General features: G+C 56.9%; 1 protein-coding gene across 2 annotated transcripts in view; it reads left to right on the plus strand.

Annotated features, from left to right (window-relative positions):
- The window catches only part of RUNX3 (RUNX family transcription factor 3), a 64,445-nt gene extending 38,366 nt beyond the window's left edge, over positions 1-26,079 (plus strand). For both annotated transcript variants that reach the window (NM_001369867.1, NM_001193158.2), the window contains 3 exons: positions 6,729-6,833; positions 18,122-18,280; positions 23,317-26,079. In NM_001369867.1, coding sequence (NP_001356796.1) covers positions 6,729-6,833; positions 18,122-18,280; positions 23,317-23,864 — 812 coding nt within the window. In that variant the 3' untranslated portion in view covers positions 23,865-26,079. The remainder of the gene's footprint in view (positions 1-6,728; positions 6,834-18,121; positions 18,281-23,316) is intronic.
- Positions 26,080-26,757: the final 678 nt, after the last annotated feature.

Consider the following 26,757-nt stretch of genomic DNA (forward strand, 5'->3'; position numbering starts at 1 on the left):
AAGTGTAAACCAAGAGAAGAAAGGGAAGGAAACCAAGTCATTCTCCTGCAGTGATTAGGGCTGATGTCCCCGCCCTGCCAGACGCAGCACCCCTTCTCACAGAAGATTTTTGCAACATGCCCTCTACCATCCTACGGTTGAAATGTGCATGATATCGTCGTAATCTATCCACCTACATGCATTCTCAAAATTGATATAATTCCATAACTCTAATGGAGAGAAAGGAAAAGTAACTTATCACAATGTATCTATTTGAATATGTAAATGTTGGAGCAGACAGACACTGTGGGGTGGATGGATGTTTGCACCTCTAGCGGAAGCCCTGTGACCTCCAACCCTACAGGCCAGGTGTACGTGACTCAAAGTCTGAATGTGGCACCGTCGCCAGGGTCACAATTTGCTGAAGCTGTGAGAAATTTTTGGCAAAACTCTGAGCAAAAATTTTTTGAAACAATTAAGGAACTATCTTCTTGCCTGGAAAATTCAATAGATGTTAAAAGAGTGCAAAAACTTCTGTTTTATGTAAAACTGAGTTAGGCTCATGGCTCAGAGACTGTCTGTAAGCTGCTTTTCACACAGAAGGAGTGAATAATCCATTGCCTTGTGCAGTGCTTGATATTTGTATCTCCCCACCCACCACATCCCACCCCTTGAGGACCACGCACCATAAACTCCCAAAATGGCCCCTAGTCAAAGCTGTGGTTTTTAGCTGAGCACCAAAGAACTGATGCTTTTGAACTGTGGTGTTGGAGAAGACTCTTGAGAGTCCCTTGGACTGCAAGGAGATCCAACCAGTCCATCCTAAAGGAAATCAGTAAATATTCATTGGAAGGACTGATGCTGAAGCTGAAACTCCCAATACTTTGGCCACCTGAGGGAAAGAACTGACTCACTGGAAAAGACCCTGATGCTAGAAAAAATTGAAGGTAGAAGGAGAAGGGGACAACAGAAGATGAGGTGGTTGGGTGGCATCACTGACTCAATGGACCTGAGTTTGAGTAAACTTCGGGAGTTGGTGATGGACAGGGAGGCCTGGCTTGCTATAGTCCCTGGGGTCGCAAAGAGTCAGACACGACTGACTGGCTGAACTGAACTGAACTGAACTGAGGAGGGGGCTACTGGCCTAGGTGAAGATGAAAAGAACTGAACTGTCATGAACTGGTTAAAAAGAAACCTCAGTGTGTGGCAAGAAATTTGGAATGCGATTGTGGACACAGGCTTAGGGGGACAGCTGGTGGGAGAGGAGTAGATGGCTTCTTGGTCGACCCTGAACAAATCCAGAGGCCCCCAGAGATGCGTCCTCCCCCTGTCCATGAAGCCCCAGGGGCGGGAACTCGTTCCACAGGAACCCAGGCCTAGAGGGACAGAGACTTGCCCAGCACCACACTGCCAGACCTCACCACGTTCTGCTGCATTCAGCAACCGAAACCCGGGTCCTCTGGTGAAGTCTGGACGCCGTTCTCAGCCCCACAGAGCAGCAATCTCCAGACTAGGACTCCGGCCCCCACTTGCAGGGCCACCTGCCCACAGTCCAGGAGTTGCACCTTGATGTGCAAGTGAGCCTGGGATTCCTGCACAAAGTCCTCTCGGCTTCCTGCCCTTAAGAGACGGCTGGATGGATTTGCTGCCAGGCACAGAGAGAGGCGAGGGGTGCTCTGGGAGATGGCTTCCCCCACCTCTGGTTCGCGGAGGTGGGGGGCGCAGCCTCCTGTGGCACCTGACACCTGACCCCTCCCACTCCTGCTCCCAGGTCCCAGCTCCTCCCTCCCTCCTCTCTGTGGGTACCTGGGAAGGGTGGTGTCAGGCCTAGAAACTGGGAGGAAGCTGTTGAGGTGGGCTGGTGATGTCAGGGCTGGCCTGTGGCTTGCTGCCTAGTGGGGTGGAGTTTTTCACACCCAAGGAGTAGATGCTTAGGGTCATTGTGGCGGGTTAGGCTCCAGTAAGTGCTAACCTTTCCGGGTTCTGCTTGGTTATCGTGTGACCTGGCCAACTCATTGCCCTGCTGTGAGCCTCAGTTTTCTCATCTGTAAAATGGGAGCAGTAACCTCTGCCCTTAATTCATTTCACAAACATTCTTTGGGCACATGCTGTGTGCCAGATGCTGTCCTAGGGGCTGGGGACAGAGCAATGAAGACAAATATTCTGGCCCCCACTGAGCGTATCATCTACTTGTTCAGTTGCTCAGTCGTGTCTGGCTCTTTGCGACCCCATGGACTGCAGCACACCAGGCTTCCCTGTCCTTCACTACCTCCCAGAGTTTGCTCAGACTCCTGTCCATTGAGTTGATGATGCCTTTCGACCATTTCATCTAGTGGAGAGAGACAAGATAAACAAGTAGATGGATTATTAGCAGTAATAAACCTTAGGAGGAAATTCAAGCCTAGCAAGTGGAAGTGGGAAGGTCTGTGATGCTTCAGAGTGAGCTTCTTAACCTTTGATCGCTCCAGGAACCCCTTTAACAGTCTCAGAATAGTGTTTTTCAACCTAGAGGGGTGGGATGGATCGGGAGGTGGGAGGGAAGTTCAAGAGGGAGGGGACATATGTATACCTACGGCTGATTCATGTTGATGTGTGGCAGACATTTATACAATATTGCAAAGCAATTATCCTCTAATTAAAAATAATTTTTTTAGAAAGTGGACCATGAAAAAAAAAAGAATGAGATAAAATGCAAAGGATGGTGATGAAAGCCAATTAGATTAAAACACAGTTAGCAAAACATTTTTTTTTATGTGATAAATATGCTGTCTTGTTAGCCTGTTAAATAGCAAGATCTAGCAATGGGTTTGATGATGACTATGACTTTGAAGTTGTGACGTGCACAAAAGATATTTAAAGAAATCTGCATCGTCTGTAACGTGATATGTTAGTATCTGTGACGTCTGTTGGCGACAAGGTCACGGAGACTGCTGTCATGCCTCTGTGGTTTGTTGCCTACGTTCATCCTTCAGAGAGATGCTACATTCCAGGTGGAGGCTAGGGAAGACACAGTTGCTGTCCTTTTCTTTTTTTCCTATCGCACTTCTCAAACCCGCTCAATTCTAAGAGGCGTGCCAGGATAAAAATGCCTCCTTTAGATGAAGTGACCCGGGAGAGCCTCCCTGGGAAGGTGACTTTTCAGTGACGACCTGAAGCAAGTGAGGTTAAAAGCAGAGGGCTTCAGTGATCTGGCGAGTGCAGGGACCCTGCAGCCCATTGGCTCTGGGCTGGCCACCTAAACCACCCTGGTACCAGGGAGGCAATGGGAAGGGTCAGAAGCCCAGTGACCTCTGGACAGTGCCTGACTGGTTAGGGAGAGGGTCCAGCAGGGAACGGACCTCAGAATGAGAGGAAGCAGTAATGGGGCAGAAGGGTCCCTGGGAGGGGGTGGGCGGAGAGCCTGAGGCCAAGAGACTTTCTGCACGCCCTGTTTTCCAGAAGCCATGGAAGTGCCCCTGTGGTCTGAGAGTGAGGGGCCAGGCTAGTTTCTCTGGCCCAGACGCCAGGTCAGACGCAGGTGCATTTCCATCCCTGCCTCCAGCCGCCAGTTCTGGAAAGTTCCTCCACAGAGGCCCCTCTCTGCCCCAGTTCGAGTCACACCTCAATTTAAACGGCTACCCTTACCCTGCTCCTTCCCACACACACACACTCTCCCAGGCTCAGAAGCCCCCATTGGTGTGGCCCCAGCAGCCTGACTGGTTTTCTTTTTTCTTTTTTTTTTATCCAAGTATCTTTGCTTTTAGGGGCTTCCCTGGTTGTGACTCGTGGAGTCGCAGAGTCGGACAGGACTGAGCGACTGAACTGAACTGGTGACTCAGACAGTAAAGAACCTGCCTGCAATGCAGGACACCCGGGTTCGATCCCTGGGTGGGGGAGATCCCCTGCAGAAGAGAATGGCCACCCACTCCAGTATTCTTGCCTGAAAGATCCCGTGGACGGGGAGCCTGGGGGGCTACAGTCCATGGTGTCACAAAGAGTCAGACATGATCGAGCGACTGACACACACATCCTTGCTTCACAGTGCTGTTAGTTTCTGCTGTAAAGCAAAGTGAATCAGCTATATGTGTACATATATCCCCTCTTTTTTTTTTTTTTTCCGGATTTCCTTTCCATTTAGGTCACTGCAGAGCATTGAGTAGAGTTCCCTGTCTATACAGTAGGTTCTCATTATCCTACTGCTGCTGCTGCTAAGTCGCTTCAGTCGTGGCCGACTCTGTGCGACCCCATGGACGGCAGCCCACACGGCTCCCCCGTCCCTGGGATTCTCCAGGCAAGAACACTGGAGTGGGTTGCCATTTTCTTCTCCAATGCATGAAAGTGAAAAGTGAAAGTGAAGTCGCTCAGTTGTGTCCGACTCCCAGCGACCCCATGGACTGCAGCCCACCAGGCTCCTCCGTCCATGGGATTTTCCAGGCGAGAGTACTGGAGTGGGGTGCCATCGCCTTCTCCTCTCATTATCCTAGTCTCTATTTTATACATAGTAGTGTGTATATGCCAGTCGTAATCTCCCAGTTCATCCCACCCACTCTTGCCCTGTGGGGTCCATACATTTGTTCTCTTTGTCTGTATCTCTGTGTCTGCTTTGCAAATAGGTTCACCTGTATCATTTTTCTAGAATTCACATATATGTGCTAATATACGCTATTTGTTTTTCTTTTTCTGACTTCCTTCGGTCCGTGTGACAGTCTCTAGGTCCATCCATGTCTCTGCAAATGGCAGTTTTGTTCCTTTTTATGGCTGTTTTCTTTTGCGCTGGGTTGTCCTGTTTCTGGGGCTGGAATTTTCACTCCCATCACTGGATCATCAAGTACCAGCCATGCTAAGCTGGCTATTGGTCCCTCCCACCGACACACACTCCTCAAATTTTTGTCTCCCACCTGTGAAGTGGGAATGTGGAATTGGGTCTGCCTGTCCTGGATGGGTGTTGAGAAAATGAGGACAGCCCTGGGGGACGCAGGTGCACAGAGCCATTGGCCCTGCCCTCGGGGGGTCCCCAGGCACGTAACTGGGGACCAGAGGTAGGGGTGCTCAGAGGCAGAGCAGAAGGAGGCCAGTGTGACTTGGGGTTCAGTATCCTCGCGCACCCCCCACCCCCAACCTCATATATTGTGGAGACTTTGATGAAATGGAGAACAGGGCAGGAAAGGAGACTCCAACTTCAGAAAAGGTGCTGGGAAAATTAGGTTGCCCTTTGAGGAAAAACCTTTACCTTCTACCAGGCCAACCGGTAAATCCCTAGAAGAATCAAAGAGCGATGTAAGAGTTCGAGAGGATGATATTGATCAAAGGTACCCTTTATCTGCTTGTTCCACGGGGAAACCTCCCCAAACATGAAAAGACAGGAGCAGTCACCAATCAAGAGGCAGAACTGAAAATGCAAATCAGCTCAGAGTCAGAAAGCGAAATCTAAGGGCCAGTGAAGTGGGAGACCGATTGCCACAAACAGGACAAGGAGAGTGTTAAGAAGCTTGCTGGAGAGTGGGGTGTGTGTGTGTGTGTGTTTAAGGCGTTAAAACCTTACAACTCTGGAAGACCGTGAAGCACTCATTTGTGTTGGATGAGAACAGATGATAAACACATGAAACGTTTCAGTCTCACTGATAATAGAACAAAGGTGTTGAAGTTAAGAGCGTTTCAGAGATCTTCCGCCTTGATAGACTTGGTCCTGAAGATGCTGAGCACATCACAGTAGACTCGGCCCCATTCCGATCACCATGCTTCTCTCTGGAGAGTCATCTCACTGGGGAGATCAGGGCCCCTGAATCCATCTCAGCCCTCTGATGCGATGAAATCACTCACCGCTGCCTGGAGTCTAATCTAAGGAAATAAGCAGAGGTGTAGACAAAGATTTTTATAAACAGAAGGTCACTTTCCTTTTATTTTAAACGGTAACACAAAAATCATGATTTTTAAAGTTTTTTTTTCCCCTCAGGAATTTTGAATGGAGACTTTTGGGGCCAAATGTCTATCTAAAAATAGAACAGAGTTCTGGAAATAACAGTTGTGTCTACAAATGAAATGTCTGTAGCTCCCAAATCAGTCCTTTTTCAAGCCCCAGTTGCACACGCCAATAAGAAATGAGCAGCAGCATAAATACCCAAGATAAGGAGACGGATAAATAAAAGATGAGACTTCCATGAGTGGAAATATTTTGCAGCCATTAAAAATGAAGTTTATGAAGAATTTTTAATGACATAAGTGCTTATGATGTGATGTTAAGTGAACAGAAAAAAAAAAAGAGGGTACGGAAATATTTACTTTAGTGTCATTTTTACAACTGTGTAAAAACACACACTCGCCCGAAAAGGGTTGCAGGAGAGAACAGTCAAATGTTAATAGTGTTTCTCTCTAGTTAGTGGAACTGTGGGTGGTTTCTTCTTTTTTTTTGTATTTTCTGTATTCTCAAATTTTTCTCTAAAGGTTATGAATTATTTTCAGGAAAAAACATGTACCTATCCTGGCTCCCCTCCCCCAAATCCTGAGAGTCTCTGAGGAATAGCACAAAGGCCAAAAAACAGGGAAGAAATAAGCCAGGGAGGCCAGAACGCAGGGCAGGGGGAATGTGATCAAATGGGTGCCAGGCCTCCAGGGGGCCTTGAATGCCAAGCCCAGCAGCTTGATGTTCACTCAGAGCCCTCTCTTTACCTCGGGGTCACAGGAGAGAGACCCGGCCCTTCTGGAAGATGAGGGCTTCAGGCTGTTGTGAATAGCTTCCTGGTGCCAACCTCCTGCCTTTATTTCCGCCCCAGGTAAGAGTTTCACGCTGACCATCACCGTGTTCACCAACCCCACGCAAGTGGCCACCTACCATCGCGCCATCAAAGTGACCGTGGATGGACCCCGGGAGCCTAGACGTAAGTGCCAAAGCCATTGAGCCAACTGGGTTGGGGAGGAGGGCCCAGTGGGGTCACCAGAGTCAGGCAGATGGCACTGGATCCCTGGAGCCGTGGGGGACTGCAGTCCTGCCGCTCAACTCTGCACCCCGGCCTCCCTGCAGTACGTGCTGATGCTAAGCCTGGGGCTGTAGGAAGCCAGGCTGCAAAGGGGAGGTGATGGAATCAGCTTGACCTCCACCCTGCCACCCCGAGGGTTGACTGCCCATTGGGGGGAATATGGAAAGGAAAGAATGGAAAAGACTGCAGAGAGGGCATTGTGTGTTTGGGGTGGAGATGGGGCCAGGTTGGCTTGACTCCACCCCAGCTTCCTCTGCCAGCATGGGAGGGAGGGAGCACGCGAAGCAGGTGCTGCTTGGGGTGCGAGGCCATATCCCCTCCTTGGAAACCCTTCCTTTGAATCTCAGGGTGTGACTTAAGTCTCATAGAGCCCAGACACTCTGACCCCAGGACCCACCTCTTGAGATAGGAATGCAGATCTGATTCCGCAAATGTTTATTGAGCACGTATTCTCTGCAGGGAGCAGGGCATCTGTGCATTTTAGCATCAAAGAAGGTTTCTGTTTCGTTGCTTCTGCCTGCTGGATGACCCAGAGTTTCAGATTCAGATTAGGGAAACCGGAGGAGCAGCTGCCACTGTGGGCCAGAGACCAGTGTTTCCTGAATGAATGAGGGAATGAATGAATGAAACAAAGAAGCAGCCAGTCATCTCTGGACTGGTTGCTTCCTGACCTCAGAGCAGAGCTCTTATGTGGACTGGCCCCGACTTGTGGCATGATCGATGTATTGAGGCCCTTTACAGTTTAGAAAACCCTCTCACATTTCTTGTCTCATGGGATTCTGAACCAGAGGGTCACTGGGTTCCCAGAAGGAGGAATCCAGCCCTGGGGATGTTGGGAACCTGGCCAGGGCCTCACACTGTCTTAGGTGTAGGGAGGTGCCCTGTCTTCCCACAAATAGCTTTCAGTTCCAATTCCAGGCCTAAGTGGGCCTGAGGAAGGAGGCTGGGAAGGCGCTGTGGCTGTGCAAGGGCAGCCTCAGTGAGGACCAGCCAGGCCTGGCCCTGGGCCACTCTCCCCTTGGGGAATCAGGCCTGGCCCCCTGATCTGTCCAGCCCACGCCAGCACCTGGCCACCGGGAAAGGGCTCAGAGCTGGGTCTTACAGCCCTGGAAGTGTTTCCCTGCAGGCTTGTCAAGGCCACCTCCTCTAACCCCCTCCACCCAGGCTCCTGATCACAGTCATCAGGCCCAAGTGATTCACCTCCCAGCTGGCACCTGCCCTGGCCAAATTCCTGCTGGTTCCTTCCCGCAGGGATTAGATGTGGATGGGCCCATGACTATGACCTTGGGCTTTGTGACTCAAGAGAAGTCTTGTCTCCTTTTTGGTCTTGGTTTTGTCATCTGTGAACGAGGTCAGTGACCCCAAGAGTCTCAAGGCGGTGATGTCTGGGAAGCCCTTGTGAGCCACAGGTGCCTGGTACAGAGAGCAGATTCTGACCCGGCTTGCCTGGCCGGGGGACCTTGGGGCAGTCCTTGACCTCTCTGCACCTCGGCTGCCTCCTCCAGGAAGTGGGATGATACCTCCCAGCCTGCTGGCCAGTGATGGCATGTGGATAGTATCTGGCTGTAGCAGTGGGAGGGTCCTTGTGAGTCTCTGGATCCCCGGTGTTCTGTTAATCCTTGTTGTCTGGCTTCCCCCATACTCCCACCACCACCACCACCACCATTGGTCAATGGTTGAACCTTTCTTGGTCAGCAGCAGGGTGGCTGCTGAGAAACCCAGGTCATAGTAATAGAGGTATTGAGTCTCTGATGAAGGAGGTGCTGTTTTACTGTAAGTCTCCAGGGGCTGAATCAGGATGAATGGGAGCCACAGTTGGGCTCAGCATGATGCTGAGCACTGAGGAGCCACTCCATAAAGCGGCGAGCTTCCGTGCATAGAGGCTGGTGGGCAGGGGACTTGGAGCTTGATGGGAAGGGTCCCAGGGTCCCAGGACCCAGCCAATGCCTGGATCCCTCAGATTCCAGAAGGGTCCAATGCCTGGACCCGCTGTGTTCAGCCCTGCCCGGCCCAGAGCTGCCCACCCTCCCCAACTAAGGCCGCTGGATGAGGAAGGAGGCTCAGCTCTCTGCCCTTGAGAGCCCCCCAGTCGAGTCCTTGTCTGCTCGTCTCTCCCTAGGTCTCCCACACCTGAGACAGCCCCTTCCTGGGGTGAGCTGGTTGGGGCAGGGATGGCATAGTTGGAGGCAGCAAGAGGAAAGGAACAAAGCTGGGCTCTGAAAGACCCTGGAGTCAGAAGCAAGTCAGTGTGGGCCAGATCAGTGGTTTTAAAGCAGTTTCTTGAAACAAAATCTTGGTTGTTGTTCAGACACTAAGTCATATCCGACTTTGCAACCCCATGGACTGCAGCACTCGCCAGGCTTCCCTGTCCTTCACTGTCTCCAGGAGCTTGCTCAGATTCATGTCCATTGAGTTGGTGATGCCATCCGTCCATCTTATCCTTTGCCGCCCTCTGATCTTAGCAGAAGCTCATTTATAGAAAAGGGCGAATGTGGGAGGTGGCCCTCCTGGTCTCCTCCCCTCCGCCCGGCCCTCAGGGCGGGTCTCCCCAGCACCCCTGGTTCCAGCTCCAACCTGGCCTGCACTCGGCCACCTTTGGACACCGCCGCCTCCTTTCTCAGCTTCCATTTCCCCACCTGTAAGTAGTCAGAGGCCGGCTCAGCTGCGTTTGGTCAGCGAGCGTTCCCGGGATGCTGGGCCCTTTGCAGAGTCTCTTTTGGGGAGGGCTGCGCTGTGCGCCACGTAGGATCTCAGTTCCCAGACCAGGGGTCAAGCCTGCGCCCCTGCAGTGCAAGTGTCTTAACCACTGGACTGCCAGAGAAGTCCCCCAGAGTCTCTCACCTGATCCTCAACTACCCCAGGAGGAGACATGCCGGCAGACAAAGCCGCTTGCCCCAGGGTGAGCTTCGGTACACCCTTGGGGCTCCACCCCGGGGCTCAGGGAAGCCAGGGCTGCATGGAAGGGGCTTCCAAGCCCAGTGTGCTCATCTGTAAGGCAGGGATGGCGTTAGCTTGTGCTGTGGGGAGCTGTGAGCGTTGCATGAGTCTGTCGCTGACTGGCTCTCAAGACTCTCCTGATGGATGTTCGCCGGGTTTTCCTTCTGGGCTTTTCTCCTGCTTTGGGACCGCACCCCCACCCCAACCCCATGTGAGGGCTGAGCCTTCTGTGGGGAGGAATGGGAGTCGAGGCTGGTCCTGGGAGCCAGGGAGCGGGCGCCTTGCAGCTCCCCGAGGCCTGGCTGTGGGTTCTGTGGCTGGGTCGTTCCCCTCCGCTGCCCTGCAGAGCGTGCCCAGTCTGCAGCCAGGTGGCCAGCTGGGTTTGAAGGCTGGCTTGGTGGCTTCCTGCCTGTGTGGCCTTGGTTTCCGAGGTTCTCAGGGCTGGTGTCCCTCAGAGTCACCAGGGGCTGGTTACGAAGCAGGTGGAGCAGGATCCTGAAACATGGTGGCAGGCGGGGTCGTGCTCGAGCGGGCCTGGGCTGGACCACAGTTGGGGAACTACTCACCCCATCTCCCAGGCTCACGGGTGTTGTACTTGAGAGGGCTTCCTTGGTGGTTCAGGCCATAAAGAATCTGCCTGCAATGCAGGAGACCCAGGTTCGATCCCTGGATCAGGAAGATCACTGGAGAAGGAAACAGCTACCCACTCCAGTAATCTTGCCTGGGAAATCCCAAGGACAGAGGAGCCTGGCGGGCTACAGTTGCAAACTCAGTTGCAAACACTGAGGTTGCAAAGTGTTGGACACGACTGAGCAACTAACACACACTTGGAAGGGTGGGGCACAGGTTCCTCACTGAGGCACCGGCCCATCTTGCCTGGGGCGGGAGTGGGGGTCGGGTCTTTTCTTCCCCAAAATATACATGGGATGATTTCAACAAATACTACTTTCCTGGGGCCCGACCCTGTATCAGGCATTGTTCTAGAAACTGAGGAGGCTGCATTGAACCCAACAGACCAGGTTCTGGCCCTCCCAGGTCTCACACACTTGGGGTGGGGAGAGATGGTAAGTCATGCTGCTATCACCACGGCCGTGAAGCCCAGATCTGACGTGTGACTGGGCCCCCTCCACCCTCCTCTCCTCCGCCTTCCTCTTTGCTTACCCTACTCTGGCCGCGCTGGCCTCTTGGCCTTTGCCCTGCTGTTCCCTCTACCTGGACATGCCTCTCCTGACAGCCCTGGACACACAGACATCCCCGTTCCCCTAAACTTCCTGTCTTTCGTTTTATTGTCACCTTCTAAGATGCTATATAGCTCACGCATTTATTTCACCTATTTTTCATCTTCCCTGATTACTGTTTGTGCCCCACCCCCACCCCAGGGGGGTGGGTGGTCCTTTGCTTTGCCAGACATTGCTGTAGACCCTGGAACACAGACGTGAGCACGTCGTCGGTGTTCAGTAGGTAGTTGTTGAATGGATAAACGAGGTAAAACAAATGATTTAGCTAGATTTCTGGTAGTGAGAAGTCCTGCAGAGACAACCGAAGCTGGGGGAGGGGTGGAGCGAGCAGGGCTGGGACCCACAGGGAAGTGTCACCTCCTGAAGAGGTGATGTTGGAGCAGAGGCCTGAAGGAGGTGAGCACACAGCCACGGGGGCGGCTGGGAGCTAGAGACAGCATGGGCAGGCCAAGTGACCCTGAGCCGGCCACCAACCTCAGGTCGCCACAGTTCCATCCTCCATTCCAGGTGTGGGCACTGGAGGGGTGCCCAGGATGCCCACCCCCAGGGAGTGCACCCAACAGGCAGGAAAGGGTTAACCTCAGACCTCCTGTGCTCCCCAGATGAGGGTCCTGGCTCCCCGTTCCCCCCCACCCACCCACCCCCAGGGAGTGCATCCAGCAGGAGGGAAGGGGTTAACCTCAGACCTCCGGGGCTGCCCCCTAATTAGGCCCAGGCCGCTGGAAGCCCCAGTTGTGGCCCCAGGAGGGACCCGCTGGCCCCTTGCCTGCCCGCCCGCTTCTCTGCCCAGCCGCCGACCGGCTTTCATCTGCTCACAGGGGGCCGATTCACAGCGGACCACCCCGGGCCCAGCACCCGCCTGCGATGCCGCGCGGCTGTTAAGAGCTGGGTGTAAATCTCCTGACAGGCCACAGAGCGGGCCTCGGGCCCGGGTGCCCCACCCGTGCGGCCAGGCGGACAGTGGCCGCTGTGTCTGAGCTGTGGCTGCACCAGGCCCGGGCCGGGTAGCCAAGGAGGTGGCCGAGAGGCTTCAGATGGCAGAAGGGCCCCGTGGCTGGGGCCCACATTGTCGCCCGCAGACCGCGCCTCTCCCGCGGCCCCAGCCAGCGCTGCTGCTCCTGGCTCCTGGCTCCGGTTGGCCTGCTGCCCTTCTCGCCCCTTCCACGGCAGGACACGGACCTGGCCTCCTGCCAGTCCGGCCTCGCTGCCAAGGAGCCCAGCTGTCCTCTCTCTCGGAGGTCTTGGGAAGCCAAGACCTTAGCAGCTGAGCTCCATGCACCCTGCTCACCCTTCCAGGTTTGCCCTTCGCCACGTGCCTCCACTTTCCCATGTGGAAAACGGGTGTGATGGTAGCAGCCTCCCAGAGGATCATCATGGCCCTTGGAGATGACATGTGTGGCCTGCCTAGCACAGTGCGTGGCCCATCGAAAACGTCTGCTCACGTGGTTGCCATGCTCGTCTCGAGGGGCTTGTGTTAGGCCAGGGTGAAGGCAGGGTGATGGCCCTGATGGCCCCCAGGTTTCCCCCCGGGAGCACTAGGTCCCTGGCAGTCCCTGAGGACCCAGTGCTGGCCCAGGGACGAGCGATGCCTGGGAGTAGAGAGAAGGGAGGCCCCTCCACCTCCGCTGGAACCCAGCCCTGGTCCTTAGGCTTCTGCCGCTGTGACCCCCGGGTGAGTCACCCATCTGGCCCGGATCCAGTGTTCGTCCCCCAACTCTGATCCTTCTTGCACACCTATGAGGCCACATGCACACACCTCCCCCCAACACTTCCCCCCACCACTGACTAGATCAGTGAAGAGGAGCTGTGAATCTTGAGGGCCAAGGCCAGGCCGGGTGTTTCATTCTCCTCAGCCTGTCTGCACCCTCAGGAGTTAAGAGTGTGAGCTCCGCTTCACAGATGACGCACCGGAGGCCCAGGAGAGAGAGTGGCCTGCCCTAGTCACCAGTGGGTAAGAGCTGCCCGGGACAGGCCCCGGGTCGCTGGGCCCTGGAGGCTCACACACGAGGTCAGAGCCCGGATCGAGGTGACATCAGAGGGGTCCTCAGTGAGTTAAGCCCAGCTGCTTGCAGGGGGTCAGGCTGCCAGGCCCAGATGGCAAGGGGGGCGTGCTCCCCCAGCGTCCCATCCTCCATCTGTTCGGAAACACTTGGGGGCCCATTCTCTGGCTCAGCCTCAGCCCAGGGCTTAGACAGTATGATAACCACTCGACAGGACTGGAAACCGAGGCCCAGAGGGAGGAGAGGGACTTGGGGGGTTAGAGCAGGATGTGAGTTTAGAAGGTTGGACTGGGCTTCAGAGCGGGGCGGGGCTCCTGCTGGGGTCCACTGAGACCCTCTCATCTGCCTTTCTCCGGGCCCGTCGCGGCACTGGGCCCTGGGCCTAGGCTGGGCCCTAACAGCCAACCGTTTGGATCCCCCCTGACTTTGCAAAGCCAGGCTCGTTCCCTGTAGGGTGGGCTCCAGGAAGGCAAGGTGGCCAGGTGCTTCCGTGTGACCTCGAGCATGTCACTGGCCTTCACCGAGCCTCAGTTTCTTCACCTGTGTACTAGGGACAGTGGTGGGACACCTCCCCACCTACCTGCACCCCCCCCGCTGCCCCCCACCCCCTGCCCTGCGCCATGGGGATGACGCAGGTGAAACAAGGCAGAGTGTGGCAGCTGCTGAGACCCTGCAGTGGAGAAAGCGCTCAGTAAGTGTCAGCCACCGTTTTTCTTTCCATCCCTGCTAGCTACTGCTCTTAGCCTTGCAGAGGAGCTGTGGGGCTCCGTGCTGGGAGAAGGTGGCTTCCTAGATGGGGTGGGGGGCTCTTGGACTGAGCCCCAAAGGATAGGAAGACTCCTGACAGAGGCTGTACCTGAGCCGCTGCCCTGAAGTGTGCGAGGCAGAGAATACTAGAGAAACCCTGCGAACAGAAGGAGCAGACGGAGGGGCCCCGAGCCAGCGACCCCCGCTTCCTCGCCAGTGGCTAGTTCTTGGAGTCTAAAGTCAGGGACTTTCGAAGCTGGAGGGGCCTCAGGGAGCAGTATGTACAGAGGGGAAACTGAGTCCCGGCGTGAAAGGGCTGGGCCCCTGGTGACCCGGTGAACTGGGCCAGAGCTCCCCGCCCCCAGCTCTCACTGTGGGTGGCGGAATGAAAGAGGTCTATTCTGAAGGCCCATCTTCTTTCCTCGGGCACAGGGAGTTCTGTTCTCCCAGTGTGAAGGCCGGGGCCCTGTGGCTCTGAGACTCTCTGGCACCCTGGCCCCATGGAGCCGCCTGGGCTCCCCTTCGCCCCTCCCAGGCCTTGACTCGGGGGTTCCACAGCAACATGGAAGCGGTTCCCCCACGTGCCGTGAAAACTCCCCTCCAGGAATTCTGCCCTTTGCGAAAGTAGGGTAGCATGTGGTTGGAACATGTGCTCCGGGACCACATTACCTGCTTTATATCCCAGACCAGTCACTTAGCGTAGGGTTCATCTTGAAGCCTCAGTGGCCCCATCTGTACAATGGGGACGAAAGGAGGGTGTTCAGAGAAGGAGCACTGGACTTGGGGTCAGGGGTCTGGGTGCTGACACCGACTCTGGGTGCTGGCCTGGCTTTGTGTCCCAGACAGGACTCACCGACCTGGCCTCAGTGTCCCGGTCTCCACGTGGAGACGATAATCCTGCCGCCCTCGGTGTGAGCTGGGGTAGAAGTGACCACACAGGGGACAGTGACCTGGGAGGGTGGAGAGCATCCAGAGACCTTGTTTGGTCGGAACCACGACCCGCAAGGGCACCGTGTGGCCCTCCCACTGTGGCTTGGGGTGGGGGAAAGGGGTGTGACTCAAGCTCAGCTACCGGCTACCAGGCTGCGGGCGGTCCTTGAACCCAGGCAGGCTGTGAACCCCGCCCTCCTTCCGTCGGCCCGCGGGCGTCTCTGTAAACACTCTGTACTCAGTGTGACTCAGAAACGGGACTCTATCCGCCAGCGACAGTAACAGCAAGGCCTGAGGCTTTGCAGCAGCTTTCGTGTAGCCCCATTGGCTCACTTCAAGCTTGTGGTTGACTAAGACACCCGGATCCTTTGCACCCGAGCTGCTGTCAGGTCAGTCTGCGGTCTCCACATCTATCCAGCCGGCTTCCTCCCTGTTGAGATTGTTCTCAGTGCATCCATGATCCAGCTCATCCACGTCACCCTGCCGTCCCCAGTGGCCGCAGCAGCCAGGGCGAGAGCACGCCCTCCAAGGCCTGCCAGGACCGAGGTTGAGCCCCGTGGCACTCCCCTGGAGACCCTTTCCCCAGGGCTATCCATTAGTCAGCCCTAGACGGCTCACGTTAGACAGCCAACCAGAAAATGAAACCTCAAACTTGGAGGCTACAAACTGGCAACCCCTGAGCAGGACATATTGTGCCAAGTGGGTTATTGTGTTGTTGCTGTTGGTTTCAGTATACCAGGCTTCCCTGGTGGCTCAGCTGGTAAAGGATCTACCTGCAATGCAGGAGACCCGGGTTTGATTCCTGGGGCGGTAAGATTTCCTAGAGAAGGGAACAGCTACCCACTCCAGTATTCTGGCCTGGAGAATTCCATGGACTGTATATAGTCCATGGGGTCACAAAGAGTCGGACATGACGGAGTGACTTTCACCTTTCAGTATTTGGGTTAATCGCTGACATATATAATACGGGAGATTTCACAGAAAAGCAGGTTTATGGCTTCTGGTAAATTGGAAACTGGCAACACTGGGCCCACCTCCATCGGGGCACCAGTCAGCTGGGCTGGATGGCAACTGCCCCTTCTACAAGGCCCACCCTCTCCAGTCTGTCCCAGTCTCCACCCATCCCATCTGCCTCATTTATGAAACTTGCCTGGTCCCCTTAGGCATCTGAGTTTGCAGCCTCAGCTCCAGCCACATTTACCCCAGCCCACGTTTGTCCTGTTTCCAGGGGTCCTGGGAGGCAGTAGTGGGGCCTGGCTGGTGTCAAGTGGGCCCATTTTGGCTGCCACGTGTCCCATGGGCCTGGGCCTGGGCCCTCCTTGGAGGAGAATTTGGGTTCCTTGGTTCTTGGTGGCTTGCTGAGCCCACTGTGGCCCCCAGGACAACCGGTTCCATTCCTCAGGGCTCTCAGATGCCTATGTGAGCTGGTGGCAGGGGTGTGGAGCCAGCCTGGGGGCCTGTGGGTACCAAAATCCATTGCATCCTCATTTGAAAATCAGGAATCAGGCCCATTCTGCAGCCTCCAGCTCTGTCCCCTCGTTCCCAACAGCAGTGAAGAGTCCCATCACACTTACCCAGGCCCCCCGGGGGGGCCATATTCTGAGACTGTCGTCTTCTTTCTCTGTCAAGCTAGAAAATTCCTCATGTCACGGCAGACCCCAGGACTCGGGCAAGCCTTCTCCTCTCCCTGAGCCCATTCCCCACTCTTCTTTTCCAAGAATCCCAGGTCTAGAAAATCCTCCCCACTTCCTCGCTGTGTGACCTCAGGCAAGCTTCTTTACCTCTCTGAGCCGCAGCTCTGTTGTCTTACAGAAAGAGGACCAGGCCAGCCTGCCTGCCTCAGCAGGAACTTGGGACACACACGGGCTCAGCAAGGCCACTCTGCCCCCACTCATGGCTCCTCACCACGCCCCAGGGTGGGTTCCCAAGGTTTTGCGGAAACTCTGTGGTTTCTCTGAGGCGGGGGTACTCTCTGCATTTATCAGATGACGAAATTGAGGGCCCCCACCCAGGTGGGCTGTGGAAGAGCAAGTTACAGAATGATACAACCAGGCTGAGACCATTCAAGAAAGTTCCATGAAAAACTTGCTCTGTGTTTTCCATGCACATGCAACCCTAAAAAAGGCCTGGAAAGAAAGACCTCCAAATTGATCACTTGGGGATTTCTGGGTAGGATTTAGGGTGGGTCCGAGGAGTCATTAGCCTTACCTGTAATGCTTTTCTTTTTGGAGGTATTCACGTGTTGCTTGTGAAATGTAAAATGAGTAACTGAAAAAGTTGTGCGTGTGTGTATGGGTGTGTGTAAGGGGGTGATCCCTGTAAGCCTGATGTCATTCAAGAAGGGTTGAGGGTGGCCTTGACTGGCTGCTTAAAGGCAAGGGCATGGCCATCTTGACCCGGCTAGCTCCTCCAGGGTCTTGGAGACGAGGCTGGGGTCCTTCTTGTATGGTAATGGCAGAAGAATCCTGGAAAACGCTGGTAGTTTGTCCAAGCTCAGTGCCCCAAGTAGGTGCACTGATCCCCCTGTCCCCAGCTTCTGGACAAAGATGGGAGTCCGGCCCCTCACACAGTGCCCCGCAGCACTTGCTGGCATCCTGGTCAATTTCCCCTCCTGTCTGAGGCCCAGAGGGGAGAAGGCATGTGCTGGGGGTTCCCAGGTAGCTCTGGACTGGAGGAGCCGGCATTCCCATTCTGGGCCTTGTCTCATTCCTCTTGCAGATGGAAATGCTGGGGGCGGGGGCAGGGAATGCTGGGGGCAGAGAGTGGTACCATCCCTGGGTTCTCTCCCTGCCTTCCACAGAGCCTGCCTGAGCCCCTATGCATGCCTGTTGCCTCAGATTTCTCTTCTGCCAAAAAGTGTAACATAGGGACTTCCCTGGTGGTCCAGTGGCTAAGACTGCCCACTGGCAATGCAGGGGCCAGAGTTCGATCCCTAGTCAGGGAGCTAGGTTCCGCATGCCCCAGCTAAGAGCTGACACAGCCAAATAAGTGAAAGTAAATATTTTTTAAAAAGTTTAACATAGAGGTGTAGATCTCGGGCTTTGAGTTGAACTCCCAAGTTCAGATCTTGACTCCACAACTTACTGGCTGTGTGGCCTGGAAGCTCTCTTGAGTCTCACCTGTGGCGTCGGAAGGTCAGGGTAAAATCATGGCAGCCGCAGGGCGGCCCGTACTGACTGTTCTCTGTTCAGAAAAGAGGCTGGTAACGGCCAATGGGATCTCCCTTGCAGAGGCCTAAGGTTAGACCGCAGGGAGAACTTCCCAACGGAGCAAGGTGTTTCTGCCCACCCCACCCTCCACCCCGTGACGAGCTGCTCATGGGCTCCATGCTCTGCAGGGCATCGGCAGAAGCTGGAGGACCAGACCAAGGGATTCCCCGACCGCTTCGGGGACCTGGAGCGTCTGCGCATGCGGGTGACACCCAGCACGCCCAGCCCCCGGAGCTCGCTCAGCACCACCAGCCACTTCGGCAGCCAGGCCCAGACCCCCATCCAAGGTACGTCACCCAGGGACGGCGGGGGAGCGGGGGGCGGGCGGCGGCCTGGGCGTGGTCCCCGGGCCTCAGACCGGAAGCTCATCAGAAGGTCCTTGACTGTACCGCCCTGGTCTTAACGACTGAGTGCGGGTGCCCACTTGCTCTGACACTCGGCCCACTCTGAGGGCCTGCTTGGCCCGGTCCTGGGCTCAGCCCTTCCTTCACTCAGCAAATAGATACTGCCACCTTCCCTGTGCCATCACAGTGCCTGGCCTCAAGGATCAATGTGAATAGGCAGACAGAGTCCCTTCCCTGCCCCGCCAGGAGCTCCCTGTCCCCTGCGGGAAATAGCCATTGGTTCCCCAGCGTGCCTGTTGGAGTTGGACAGGACCTGCCCCAAGAGCCTGAGGCAGACACCTGTCTCCCGAGGACATGGTGGGCCCCCAAACCTCGCCTTTCTCATCTGAAAGCCAGGTGGTTGGTGGATGCCTCTGCCTGGGCCTGGGTGATGTTCAGATGATCTCACTGCACTCAGAAAAACTTCGTGAAGTCAGGTTGTAGCCCTGGAGGGACACAGAACTTTGACCTAAGAAAGGTCCCCGGTGACCCAGAGACTTCCCAGACAGGGGGGAGGAGGAGGGCGGCCTCTGGGCGGAGGTGGGGGATGGAGTCTCTCCCCCGTGGCCGGATGGACGCGGCAGGCCATGGGAGCCCCGGCCTCAGGCGGACTGTCCAGGTGCACGGGGCCTGGTGCGCAGCTCTCCGGGTTCTCTTGGCCAGTAGGATGGGTGCTGGGGGCTGAGTGCACAGCTGACCCTCAAGCTAGGCGGGGACTGAGCGCATCCATCCCCAGCACTGGCCGAGGACGGGAGGGCCGGCTGCCATCAGGCGCCGCGGGTTTGTGTCCTTTCTCGGCCCTCCGGGCCCTGGTTAGATTCCATTTGGCAGATGCGTGAACTGAGGCTTCAGAGGTTGAAGGGCCACCCTTGGGTCACACAGACCATCACTGGCCAGATTCAAAACGTCCACAGCACCTGCCTTTGGGCACCTCCTGTACTTCTGAGGGCCTAGGGGGTCCCTACTGGGTCTCTCTGTTAAGGGAGGCCCTGCCCTCAGCCCTGGCCATGTGGCCAGGCATGATGCCACACTGAAGCACTTGATGAAGCCCCCTGGCATGAAGAGAAATTTCCTCCCTTCTGGCCTGGGGAGCTGGGCCTTGGCCCTACTGAGCCCTGAAGGTGGGGAGAGGCGCCCCCCGCTCCCCGGCCCATCCTGCAGCTCTGGGCCAGGGGCTGTCCACTTTTGAGACACTCAGCAACTCTTGAGCCCAGGGGATTGCAGGGTGGAGGGGTCTGAGCTCAGGTGGCAGGGAGAGGTCTTCTGGGCTCGTGCCCAGCCCTACCCAGAAGCTGTCCGTGTTTCCGTCGCCCATCGGCCGGCCTTTGTGCAGGTGAAGTGGTCTAAGATGCCAGGCCTTCTGCCATGGGCAGGGCTGGCGCCCAGCCAGGAGCTCCTGGACCCCAGCAGGTGGGCACAGAGTGGTGTCCCGGCCAGCAGCTCCCATGAAAGGGTAGCCCCCCTCCCCTTTCCAGCTGTGTGGACAAGGTTTGGGAAGCAGCACCTGACGGAGTCTGAGACAGATCTTCTCACCCCTGTCTAGCCCCAGAGGGCCATGCCTGGCCCAGCAACAGCCAGAGGCCCTACCTCCCCGGGGCCTGGGAGGAGAGGAGGTCAGGCCTGTGTGGGACACCAGCTGACCCTACCCTACCCCTTTGGAGTGAGAGGAAGGGCTTCTGACATCCAAGACCAGGGAAGGAGCCTGACCTTTGCAGTCGGGTAGGCTCTAACAGGCACTGGCTGTGTGATCTCAGGCAAGTCGTTTCCCCTCTCTGAGCCTCAGTTTTCTCATCTCTAAAGTGGGAAGAAGGAGGTATCTGTCACAGAGGGGCTGTTGGCAGAGCCAGGCCTGGGGAGTCCCTCTTTCTGACCCTCCCCTCCTGGTGGGACAGATCTCTGCCTTCAGACTCCATCCTGGGGGTCCTCTTCAGGGCACCCGCCCCCCACCACTCCTCTTGGTTGCTGTTAACAGCTTTGACCCCCCAGCTTTGGTCACTGGCAAGCAGCGCTGAGGCCCCAACCCTCCCATACCCCAGCCCCCAGCCCCCTGGCTGCGGCCGCCCACAATGGGGGCTTCTCACAGCTCAAAGGCCTCATTCAGCCACCATGCAGCAGCTGGGGCAATTTGGAGAAGAAAATAAACATTTCCTTCCAGTGTTGGGATTGGCTGCTCGACAGCGGCCTGGCCAGCTCGGGTTTCCTGGGGCTACTGGGCTGGAGGGGGTGAGGGTGGTGGGGGGGCAGGAGCTGAAGGGTGCTGAGGGCAGATGCTCTCCCCGCCACCCTGCCCTGGGAGGGAGACAGAAGGGGATGGTGGCAGATCCAGGCAGGCCTGCCTGCAGCCCACGGGACCCTCCGAGTGCCACATACACCCAGGCCCACCCGGCACAGCCCCTGTGTTTCCCAGACTGCAGTCCTGTCTTCGCATCCTGGGGTCCCTGTTTGGCCTCCCTTTGTTTTGAAAAAAGGCTTCCCTGTCATAGGGGCAGCACTCACTTCCCTGAGCTCAGAGCAAGGTGTTAGTCTCATGCTTGGCTCTTCCGAGGGGTGCCAGGCAATGCCCGCAAGGCTTCTCCCCCGGGGTTGGGAGGTGAGGACAGGAGCCAGGCTCCCCTGACCCCCTAGGCTTCGGGGCAGCACTGACCAGTCAAGAGATCTGTTAGGGAGGGTACCAGGTGTGCCAGAAGACCCCAGTCTCCCGGACCTTCGCCCCCCACATCTTCCCAACCTGGAGCCTGGGTGCAACGTCACATTCTGGTCCATGTCCAGGACCAGAGCCTGCTGCTGAGGAAGCAACCCCCAGCTGAGCCGGGAAGACCCCAAAGCCCAGAGAGGTTGCAGGTGTCATCTGAGGCCACACAGCGCCTCAGGCAGATCTGGGAAAGCAAAGCCTGAGAGCACCTGCAGCTCTTATCCCAGCCGTGCCTCAGGCCCTGCAAGAAGTGCCTGCCTGGAGCTGGCCAGGGGAAGGGCTGGGCACCTCCCGAGTCCTCTCTGGCCCCTAGTTTTTGGTGGACAAAGGGCTTGGGGACTGACTGACTTCCCAGTGGAACTGCTGCTGGGAGCTCACCTGCCCGCCCCCAACTGCTGCCCAGAGTCACCCCTGTGGCCAGGGTACAAGGAAGGACCAGGGTCAGGGGCTCATCTTTGCTGGGCCCCAAATGGGCCGGTTTTCCTGGGTGCCAAGAACGGGAGGTGTCACAGCCACAGCGGCAGCACAGGTCCTCATCAGGCCCCTGCTCTGGGCTCAGTGTCAGCACTTTGCATGCATTAAATCCCTAGGGCCTATTATCGTCTCCATTTTTCATGTGGGACAGCCCGATGCACAGAGAGGTTAAGTGACTTGCCCAGGAACACACAGCTAGTCAGTGTCAGAACTAAGATCTGTATCTAAGCTTGGAGACGATACAGTTAACTTCCAATGTGCTGCCTCAGAGATGGGACAGCTCCCCCTCAGGCACGTGTGAGTGCTCAGGACCAAGAACCCCGGGTTCCCTGCCAGGTCCTGCTGTGTGACCCTCCGGCGAGCGCCTCACCCTCTCTGAGTCTCAGGTTTTCCTACTAAGGGATTTGGACTCATTCCTGAAGCCTCTTGGGAAGTTGAGGGTTTGGGAGTCTGTGATTACAAAAGGCAAGGCAGAGGTGAGGATACCCTCGTCTTGGAGCCAAACCCCCGGGAAGAGTCAGGGCAGGGCCTGGGCTGGACCCTGGGTCTCTCTGCGATGAGGGCAGAGTCCAGGCCACCAGACCCCTCTATGTGCATCTCACTTTGTTGTGGAGGCAGGTGAGGGTGGCATCTGACCCTCGTCTGGCCACCAGGCAGCTCCAGCCTGCGGGCAGCCGTGGAGATGACAGGCCCAGGGAGAGGCCAGGTGGCAGGAAAGGACAGAGCCGCTGTGGACGCAGCCCCCTCAAATGTAGGCCAGACGGCTCCCGTAGCCTCGCTGAGCCCCGCTGGGCAGAGAGGTGAGGCGGGCGCACGCACACGGGTACATCCCAGCAGGAGCAGAAAGCAGAGAGTCCCTGACAAGTTCCAGTCCCTTCCGTGCAACATGGGAGAAGCCATCTTTCTCTCTCCGCCTGTTTCCTTTATCTGCAAAAAGCAGGGCTAACTCCTTATCTTGCAGAACCACCAGAGCCCCTCTTCGCACCCATGGTCTTCCCAGCTCTTACTTAACCCAGAGGGAGAGAGGGAGGCAGGAGCTGTTGGGCCAGGCTGCTGGGTGGCCGGTGCTGGCCCTGTCCTCAGTGTCCCTGACACCAGCAGCCCAGCTGGGAGCCCAGCTTCACTCCCTCAACGGGCCTCTGCCCGGCCAGGCTGTGACAAGGACTCCGGGAGGAGAGAGACAAGCCCTCCCCCTCCTCTCCCTGTCCCGGCAGGCGACCCCGGCCACCCACAGCCCAGACACCTGCTCTCACCTGTCCGCAGGTGGGGGCCAGATTTGGAGTCCACAGGCTCCAGCCCCCGAGCAGCCCAGAAGGGTCAGAGCAGAGCCAGATCTAGAACCAGGGGGTCCCCCACACGGGCCTATGAACCAGAGCCTGAGGTCCTTTTTTTTTTCTTTCTTTAAAAATTAATTTATTTTTTAATTTTTGGCTGCACTGGGTCTTCGTTGCTGCCTGTGGGATTTCTCCAGTTGTGGCGAGTGAGGGCCGTTCTTGTGGGTCACAGGCTTCTTACGGCGGTGGCTTCCCTTGTTGGCAGAGCAGAGGCTCGGTAGCCTGGCCAGACGGCTCAGTTGCCTTGCTCATGCGAGATCTTCCCAGACCAGGGATCGAACCCGCGTCCCCTGCCCTGGCAGGCAGATTCTTAACCCCTGGACCAACCAGGGCCGTCGCCCGAGGTCGTCCTTGAAGAAGGGCCCCCGGGCGGGAGGAGGGCGGTGGGCGTCCGGCTGCGAATGACCGGTCCTCCTTGCTGTCCCCCCCGCTTCCACCAGGCACCTCGGAACTGAACCCCTTCTCCGACCCCCGCCAGTTCGACCGCTCCTTCCTGCCGCCCCTCACGGAGAGCCGCTTTTCCGACCCCCGAATGCATTACCCGGGGGCCATGTCAGCCGCCTTCCCGTACAGCGCCACGCCCTCGGGCACCAGCATCAGCAGCCTCAGCGTGGCCAGCATGCCGGCCGGCGGCCGCTTCCACCACACCTACCTGCCGCCGCCCTACCCCGGGGCCCCGCAGAACCAGAGCGGGCCCTTCCCGGCCAGCCCGTCCCCCTATCACCTCTATTACGGCGCGTCCTCGGGCTCCTACCAGTTCTCCATGACGGCCGGCGGCGGAGGCGGCGGCAGCGGGGGCGACCGCTCCCCGACCCGCATGCTGGCCTCCTGCACCAGCAGCGCCGCCGCGGTCGCCACCGGCAGCCTCATGAACCCCAGCCTGGGCGGCCAGAGCGACGGCGTGGAGGCCGACGGCAGCCACAGCAACTCGCCCACCGCGCTGAGCACGCCCGGCCGCATGGACGAGGCCGTGTGGCGGCCCTACTGACCGCCTGCGGCGGAGTGGACGGCTCTCGCCGGCGGCGCGCGGCGGGGGGATACCCCCGAGACCCTTCCAGACAAGTGCGGCTGGCCCAGCTCCAAGGCTCAGGGCGCCAACTGGACTTAACGCTCCAGGGCAGTCGTGGGCCCCAGACGGGTCCACTGTCCTGAGAGGCGGCCCCGGAGCTGGTGGCCGGCTCTAAGAGCGTCTCATCCAAGAGCCACGATTTTGTACAGAGGGGTGGGGACCTCCTCCAGGACCCCGCCCCCAGCCCAGATCCTGTTCATCTCATCCCATGTCCCTGTGGGAGAAGCCCCCTCCTGCCACCCACCCCCTGCCCCCCCAGTCATGCCCACTGCTGTCAGGGGCCCAGGCCCCTGGACAGAGGCCATCTCTTTCCCAAAGAGAGGTGGTATTGGCCCATATGGTTTGCCCTCTTATCCACCGAGCCCTACAAAGACCTCCCGTTGCAGTTTTCCTCAGAGACCCCTCACCCCGTGGGCCCAGCCCTTCCCTCCACACTTACACAAGTCGCAACTGGAAGTTTCCCGCAGCCCTGAAAGGGGGGCTTCCTCATGGTATGGAAGAGGAAGGAACCCCTCCAGAGGCCCCAGGGGGTCACTAGCAGAGATGGAAGAGAACACCCCAGGCCCGCCCCACCCCTCCCCGAGCTCTGCTCCCTGACAACTCTAAGAGGCCCCGACCTGGTCCCAGGGCCCCAGAGCAGACTGGCCTGTGACAGCAGGTCCCTGAAACCAGGGCAGGCACCTGCAGACGGGTCCTCCGTGCACTTTACCAATCCAAGCCATGTGCCCTCTCTCCTCTCGGTGGACTGGGAAGGGTCCCCTTTCCCCTAGGCTGGTCTCCACGTTGCCATTTTTGGAGAGAGCACCAGAACTGGACAGGTCCCAGCAGAAAGCCTTGGGGTGAGGGGTCATCATGGGGTCAGATGTCAGCCTCCCTGTCCTACCTAGGTCCAGCCAAGCTGCACACACCCCTGACCCCCAGCCTCCTGAGAAGGCCCAGCCAAACCTCCCAACCTCTGACATACAACCCTCCATCTTTAACCAGTCTGCTCCCAAAGCAGTTTTGAACAACAGCAAAATAAAAAACCAGTTGTCAAAGCTGATTTTAGAAAAAGAAGTTTCTCAAACATTTTCAGACACCCAGTCCCTTACAGGAAAAGGCCCCGTGATAGTGAATGATACTCCCCCCACCCCCTCAAGGGTGTGGAATTGTTAGCCGCCCCCCCTAAAACCTCCTCAAGATGTCACATTCCTTCAGCAGCATCCCACCAGCTGCCACCAAAGGGTAACCCTGCTGCGGAACAAAGGAGGCGCTGGTGAAAGGCTGGAATCTCAACGTCTGTGGCGCTCAGGCGTTTGTTCTAGAGGGTGTGAGCTGGGGCGCAGTGGCTGAGTGACGGCAGATCACAAGAGCTGTGAAGGGCTTGGCAGCCTCAGCCCCAGCTCTGTTCACGGGAAGTGCTACAGTTTGCAGATGGGAAGACAGTCCTGGCCCCCGGGTTTAGGCACATCTGAGTGCTCTGGTTCTAGAAAGGCATAAGAAACCCACTCCTGAGGTTTTTTTTTTTTTTTTTTAATTCTAGAAAGGCAGAAGTGGAAAAGGACAAGAAAACTCTTAGAAGCGTTGGGCAGCATGTGGATTTAGTCACTGTATTCGGCCCCATCTTCTGTGCAGGTGGGAATCTCCTCCACACAGCGCCCCTTGGCGGTTGTCTCTGTAACAGCCCTTGGCTGGCCCGTCACCCCAGCCTGCAGCAACCGCCAGAGAAGCACACGGGATGCACACTCAGGCAGGTTAGGAAGTCCTTCTGGTGGTCTTACTCAACCCCCCTCTTGCTGCAGTTTGTCTTCTGGAAGAAAAGCACGTCTCCTCCCTTCAAAACAGCTGCTGGGGGATTCCACTGACTCTCAGGCGGGGCACAGGTTCTGAGGGTGGCGAGCTCCCCACTCCTCCTCAGGAAGCAGCTACAAATTCACTGCCCTGGTGTCTTCTCTCCTGTTCCCTGTGGTTGTAGACGGGCCCCAGGCCCCAGGGGGAGGCACCCTTGGGTCCCCAGGGCCCAGCACTTTGTAGCCCCCCCCAACAGATGACTACCCGCTTCCTGATATCCAAGCCCTGGCTGGGGCAGGGACCGGAAAATAAATTGACCCCCTCGCCCCCTGCCCAGTCCCCGATTAAAAGTGATAGTAGCAGTGCTGAGTCTTGTTTTTTAATGCCCATGGTGGGTGCAGACAGCTTGGGGTGGTACAAGGCTGCTTTAAAGTCATACGAGGCAAACACTGACTCAGAGAGCACAAGGAATCAAGGGGTTTGGGTACCATATTACTGTAAGCCTATTGGTGATGGGTACAGATTGGTTGTGACATATTGTCATGCTGAGGTGTTCATACTTGCTATACGCATACCTTCCTTAAAACCGTCCCAGGGCCGGGAAGAGGGTGGGGGAGGGATGGAAACTTGCTTTGCACTATAATTTGCTTGGTGTGTTTGTTTTTAATGCACAACTTGCTTGTACAGTAAACCGTCTTCTATACTATTTAACTGTAACATGGAATTTTGGCTGATTTGTTACAATAATAGGACTCTGAGAGGTGTCAAAGGAGCCTAGTGCCAGACCTCCAGGGCTGTGTGTATTGGCTTGGGGGTGGGGGTGGGGGGCAGTGGGAGAGGATGGACCCCTCCCACCATGACCAAGGAGGAAGAGGGCAGAGCCAGGGGGCAAGACCAGGACTTACCTCGCTGTCTTGGAGACCCACCCGCCTACAGCACCCTGGCCTCCCTGCACCCAGCTCCACCAGGAATGGCCACCCTTGGCAAGGGCAGCTCGCGAGCCTCTTCCTGGTGTGGCTGGAACACCAGGGAAACTGACGTC

This window comes from Bos taurus, chromosome 2, assembly GCF_002263795.3.
Source record: "Bos taurus isolate L1 Dominette 01449 registration number 42190680 breed Hereford chromosome 2, ARS-UCD2.0, whole genome shotgun sequence".
Classification (NCBI taxonomy): Eukaryota; Metazoa; Chordata; class Mammalia; order Artiodactyla; family Bovidae; genus Bos; species Bos taurus.